This window comes from Poromitra crassiceps (assembly GCF_964638095.1).
Source record: "Poromitra crassiceps genome assembly, chromosome: 17".
Classification (NCBI taxonomy): domain Eukaryota; kingdom Metazoa; phylum Chordata; class Actinopteri; order Beryciformes; family Melamphaidae; genus Poromitra; species Poromitra crassiceps.
In genome coordinates this window covers 35,747,233-35,753,232 of record NC_139635.1, presented here as the reverse complement: position 1 = coordinate 35,753,232, position 6,000 = coordinate 35,747,233, and the positions used below count along the sequence as shown (strand labels likewise).

Here is a 6,000-nt window from a genome sequence, read left to right as displayed (position 1 = left end):
TCTGGTCTTTTGACTGTCAGCATTCTGTCAAACTAAATAATGCCATAATGTGTTCTCATTTTGAGCTGCCAATCGCTTCATGAGAGTAGTTTCATTTCAAATGGTGTCCGTCTACCCCATTTTGGAATAGAAATTGTTCTAATCATACAGTTCTGACAATCATCACACATTAAATAGATGGAAATTGGCAGTGTGTTGAATTCAAAGAGAAATGAGGCTGCTCTGTTCAGTCGGTCCGTCTCTCATGACTATAGTGTTAATTATAGCTGTCTGTCTCAGGTCTCTCTCTCTTACACTGTTTCAACAATGAGAAGACATTTAGCAGCCATAGAAAGCATCACTGTGTGCAATTCCCAACCTGCTAAATTGTATCAACAATTTAGAAGCAATGCTGTCTCTATATACTTTACTATTAATTATACAGTACTGTTCCTTTTTTACGGCGTGGCTATACTCAGGGGCCGAAACGGTCTGTGTGTCTATGTATGCTTGTATGTCTCTCTCTCTGTCTGTCTGTCTGTCTGTCTGTCTGTAGAAAGAAAGTTTCCAGGTCATTGATGATCTCATATGTGGCCACTAGTCGTGGCTAATTCGGCGATAATGTCATGCAGCCGGTGGCCAGCTCGCCGATGATGTCATACGTGTGTAAACGGCGTTGTGTTGATGGTAATTGCAGCAACCCATGTTAAGGGCATTCCCAGGGGTGGATTCAAACCGCCAACCTCCGGCTTCCAAAGTGCACACGCTAACCACTACACACAAAGAGAGCTAGCTCCCTTGTGATGTCGGTGATGTCATCAGTGTGACATCACACAAAAGGTGTGATGACAGGCAGCATTTCCTTTCAGCAAATGTTATGAAACATGGCAGATTCTGAACGTCAGCTGTCAGCCAAGAGGGGCATCGCAGGGCAAAGACATCTCATCGTGCAACCAAGCACAAGATGAAGTGAAGCAGGATGAATCTGAAGTTTTACAAGCAGAAACATCCCATCTGCCCTGAACGCTCTTCAAACTTCTCTCTGGCTCAAAGACTGCCGTCTCCTCATGTGTGTTGTGTGGTCTGGATGTGATATCTTCTTTTTCTTTCTTTTTTGAACACGTTTTTTTGGATTTCTCTTGCAAAAATCATGAAGCAACTTCACTAATCCTCTATCTTTTGGAAAGCGATGCAAATGAATAGTGTAATTGCGTGTTTGAGGGTGATTCTGCTTTCCAAAGTGGATATCAGATGAGAGAGCTGCTTTGCATCCACATGGGCTTCCTTATCGCTTCGCCCTGCTGATCCTAAAGCAGCTGGTAGATAACCGCTGAATGGAGAGTCACTCTTTTGTTTTCCCCGCGTCATGTCAGATCAATAATTAACCACGCACACTCATCCACCAGGTCATCATGTTTCAGGCCGTGATCATGTAGTGACGTGTTTTTGAACATGTCTGCGCCTTATTCTATGTTATGTTATTCTTTATTCTCCCTGTTGGGAAATTCATCCTCTGCATTTGACCCATCCTCTGCTAGGAACCTTCCTAGAACTAGGAGCAGTGGGCTCCTCCCGCAGTGCAGCGCCCAGCGCCAAACTCTAGTTTGATTGCCAGCGCCGTGGTCAGAGGCACTGACAGAGGAGTATAAACCCTAACATACATCGTCTTTGGCGGTAGGGAAGGAAACCCACGGGAACACGGAGAGAACATGCAAACTCCACACAGAAAGGACCTGGGACGGACCGGGGGTTCAAACCTTCGGGACCTTCCTGCTGTGAGGCAACAGTGCTGCTAACCACTGAGCCACCGTGCCGTTATCTTCATTGGCTTGGTAGCAACAGGTGTGGTGTGTCTCCTCCAAACTGTGTGGCTGGTGTTTTGGCACATTTTTGGATGCTGACCTCGGTGCCGCCCGAGTCAAACATGTTAAAAATCTAATTTAGCCTTATGTCGAGGAAAAGGGCCTTGAAACAGACATAACAGACATAACAACATAGCTGTGATTCTTTTCAACAATATTATCCTCTTTGTTCCCTCAAATTAGCCAGCGAATGATAATTAGAGAGCTCCAAAGTTGTCAAACTCTGTGTTGCATAGCAACATGAGCCATGTATCAGCCCTCACGCTTTCAATCAAAACCCCTCATATCTGATCACGGCCTAAAAGTCTTATATTAATACATATTTCTGAGGCGGCACAATAGCAGGGATCTCTATTATTGTGCAATGCTGTATCTGTAATGGCTCTACTCTGGGTATGATATGTGTATTTGTATTGGCTCTATTGTGGGTATGATATCTGTATTTGTATTGGCTCTACTGTGGGTATGATATGTGTATTTGTATTGGCTCTACTGTGGGTATGATATGTGTATTTGTATTGGCTCTACTGTGGGTATGATATGTGTATTTGTATTGGCTCTATTGTGGGTATGATATCTGTATTTGTATTGGCTCTACTGTGGGTATGATATGTGTATTTGTATTGGCTCTACTGTGGGTATGATATGTGTATTTGTATTGGCTCTATTGTGGGTATGATATCTGTATTTGTATTGGCTCTACTGTGGGTATGATATGTGTATTTGTATTGGCTCTACTGTGGGTATGATATGTGTATTTGTATTGGCTCTACTGTGGGTATGATATGTGTATTTGTATTGGCTCTACTGTGGGTATGATATGTGTATTTGTATTGGCTCTACTGTGGGTATGATATGTGTATTTGTATTGGCTCTACTGTGGGTATGATATGTGTATCTGTATTGGCTCTTCTGTGGGTATGATATCTGTATCTGTATTGGCTCTACTGTGGGTATGATATGTGTATTTGTATTGGCTCTATTGTGGGTATGATATCTGTATTTGTATTGGCTCTACTGTGGGTATGATATGTGTATTTGTATTGGCTCTACTGTGGGTATGATATGTGTATTTGTATTGGCTCTATTGTGGGTATGATATCTGTATTTGTATTGGCTCTACTGTGGGTATGATATGTGTATTTGTATTGGCTCTACTGTGGGTATGATATGTGTATTTGTATTGGCTCTACTGTGGGTATGATATGTGTATTTGTATTGGCTCTACTGTGGGTATGATATGTGTATTTGTATTGGCTCTACTGTGGGTATGATATCTGTGGGTATGATATGTGTATTTGTATTGGCTCTACTGTGGGTATGATATGTGTATCTGTATTGGCTCTTCTGTGGGTATGATATCTGTATCTGTATTGGCTCTACTGTGGGTATGATATGTGTATTTGTATTGGCTCTACTGTGGGTATGATATGTGTATTTGTATTGGCTCTACTGTGGGTATGATATCTGTATTTGTATTGGCTCTACTGTGGGTATGATATCTGTATTTGTATTGGCTCTACTGTGGGTATGATATCTGTATTTGTATTGGCTCTACTGTGGGTATGATATGTGTATTTGTATTGGCTCTACTGTGGGTATGATATGTGTATTTGTATTGGCTCTACTGTGGGTATGATATGTGTATTTGTATTGGCTCTACTGTGGGTATGATATCTGTATCTGTATTGGCTCTACTGTGGGTATGATATGTGTATTTGTATTGGCTCTACTGTGGGTATGATATGTGTATTTGTATTGGCTCTACTGTGGGTATGATATCTGTATTTGTATTGGCTCTACTGTGGGTATGATATCTGTGTTTGTATTGGCTCTACTGTGGGTATGATATCTGTATTTGTATTGGCTCTACTGTGGGTATGATCTCTGTATTTGTATTGGCTCTACTGTGGGTATGATCTCTGTATTTGTATTGGCTCTACTGTGGGTATATGATATGTGTATTTGTATTGGCTCTACTGTGGGTATGATATGTGTATTTGTATTGGCTCTACTGTGGGTATATGATATGTGTATTTGTATTGGCTCTACTGTGGGTATGATATCTGTGTTTGTATTGGCTCTACTGTGGGTATGATATGTGTATTTGTATTGGCTCTACTGTGGGTATGATATGTGTATTTGTATTGGCTCTACTGTGGGTATGATATGTGTATTTGTATTGGCTCTACTGTGGGTATGATATGTGTATTTGTATTGGCTCTACTGTGGGTATGATATGTGTATTTGTATTGGCTCTACTGTGGGTATGATATGTGTATTTGTATTGGCTCTACTGTGGGTATGATATGTGTATTTGTATTGGCTCTACTGTGGGTATGATATGTGTATTTGTATTGGCTCTACTGTGGGTATGATATCTGTATTTGTATTGGCTCTACTGTGGGTATGATATCTGTATCTGTAATGGCTCTACTGTGGGTATGATCTCTGTATTTGTATTGGCTCTACTGTGGGTATGATATGTGTATTTGTATTGGCTCTACTGTGGGTATGATATCTGTATTTGTATTGGCTCTACTGTGGGTATGATCTCTGTATTTGTATTGGCTCTACTGTGGGTATGATCTCTGTATTTGTATTGGCTCTACTGTGGGTATGATATCTGTATTTGTATTGGCTCTACTGTGGGTATGATATGTGTATTTGTATTGGCTCTACTGTGGGTATGATATGTGTATTTGTATTGGCTCTACTGTGGGTATGATATCTGTGTTTGTATTGGCTCTACTGTGGGTATGATATGTGTATTTGTATTGGCTCTACTGTGGGTATGATATCTGTATTTGTAATGGCTCTACTAGTTGTCAATGGCTGTTATTCCCGCCCGTTGTGCTGTTTATTGACGCTGATTGGCTAATCGTTAGTCTGAGTGTCTCCCTCTGTGCTGATTCGCTAATCAGGTGTTTTCTTTAACTGGGAGAAATCACTGTTGCATATCACGATGCTAGACCAGAAGCAGCCAAAACTCAACTGGGTGGAGTGGGCGGATTGGAAGGTCTGGATCCAGGCAACAGGAGCTGAAGGTGTAATACTGCCTGCATCCTTTGAAAGTGTACAAGTGTAAAATCCATTCCTAGCCAGCAGCTTCATATCCAAACTGAAATGAAGTGTGCACAAAAGATAATGGAAAGGTGCCCGGATAGGTAAGGCATGGTACAGTATGAATATGAAATATCATGCACCCGGCCGGTACTCGCTGCTCACCGTTCCTGAAGAGGGATCTGCGTGATTGGCCCCCGTTGATGGGTGGCAGGGACTTCTTCTCCTGTCCCACGAAGGTGTCCCACCGCACCCTGTCCGGCCCTCCCAGCTCCCTGGCTTTCTGCAGACATCCCTCCAAGTAGTCGATGGGGTCATCGGGCCGGTAGTACATCAAACCCGTCAGCAGGCTCTGGGGAAAAACAAAGAAGGCCATGAGGTGAAGACGGAGCGATCACTACATCTTTGTTATGATGAACTGTTCTGTAACGGCGTGGCACCGACGTAATGAGCTGGCGTTTTTGAAGTGCAGATCTGGTTGCCTTGGCTTGGCTCCACCGGCGAAAACAAACATCTCATTTAGTCAGAAGCCCGTGGAATTAGAGGCAGCCTGGCAAATAACCACAGACGCCCCATGACCCGCTTTGTAGAAGAGGGAAACCAATCACTGTGATGAATGTGAGAACTTAGGCGGTGCCAAAAGATAAGTCAAGTGTGTGCGTGAGATTTGCTCCTTGAACCCTATGTTTGAAAACAATGCTTTCATCTGGGACTTCAGACATCCACCCACAAGACCAATAATACAGTATGCTTTCCCCAATCAAATGCAATCCAATATATGTATGTATGATAATGAATTATGATGTTACTATGAGGGGTAATTGCTTGCCATTGTACTGCAGATATGATGTCACTTCATTTCTCACTGTCTGTATTAAGGAATATGCACACCGATTGCTTGCATACATCAATTGCATTGCACTTGACTCAGTCTAAATGGATAAACCAATTCACTACACCCTGAGTATTAATTGATATAATACAGCTGTAATATTCCTACAAGTACATAGTGTACTCAAAAGTGAGTTAGTGACCTTATCTTACTTGATGGAATCTATTAACTGTTGGTATCACTATAATAACCCTAGAATATTCC

General features: G+C 42.0%; 1 protein-coding gene across 1 annotated transcript in view; it reads right to left on the bottom strand.

Moving 5' to 3' along the window:
- ak5 (adenylate kinase 5) overlaps window positions 1–6,000 on the bottom strand; it is a 117,209-nt gene that overhangs the window by 110,310 nt on the left and 899 nt on the right. Inside the window, exon 2 of the mRNA XM_083653765.1 lies at window positions 5,070–5,256. Coding sequence (XP_083509891.1) covers window positions 5,070–5,256 — 187 coding nt within the window. The remainder of the gene's footprint in view (window positions 1–5,069; window positions 5,257–6,000) is intronic.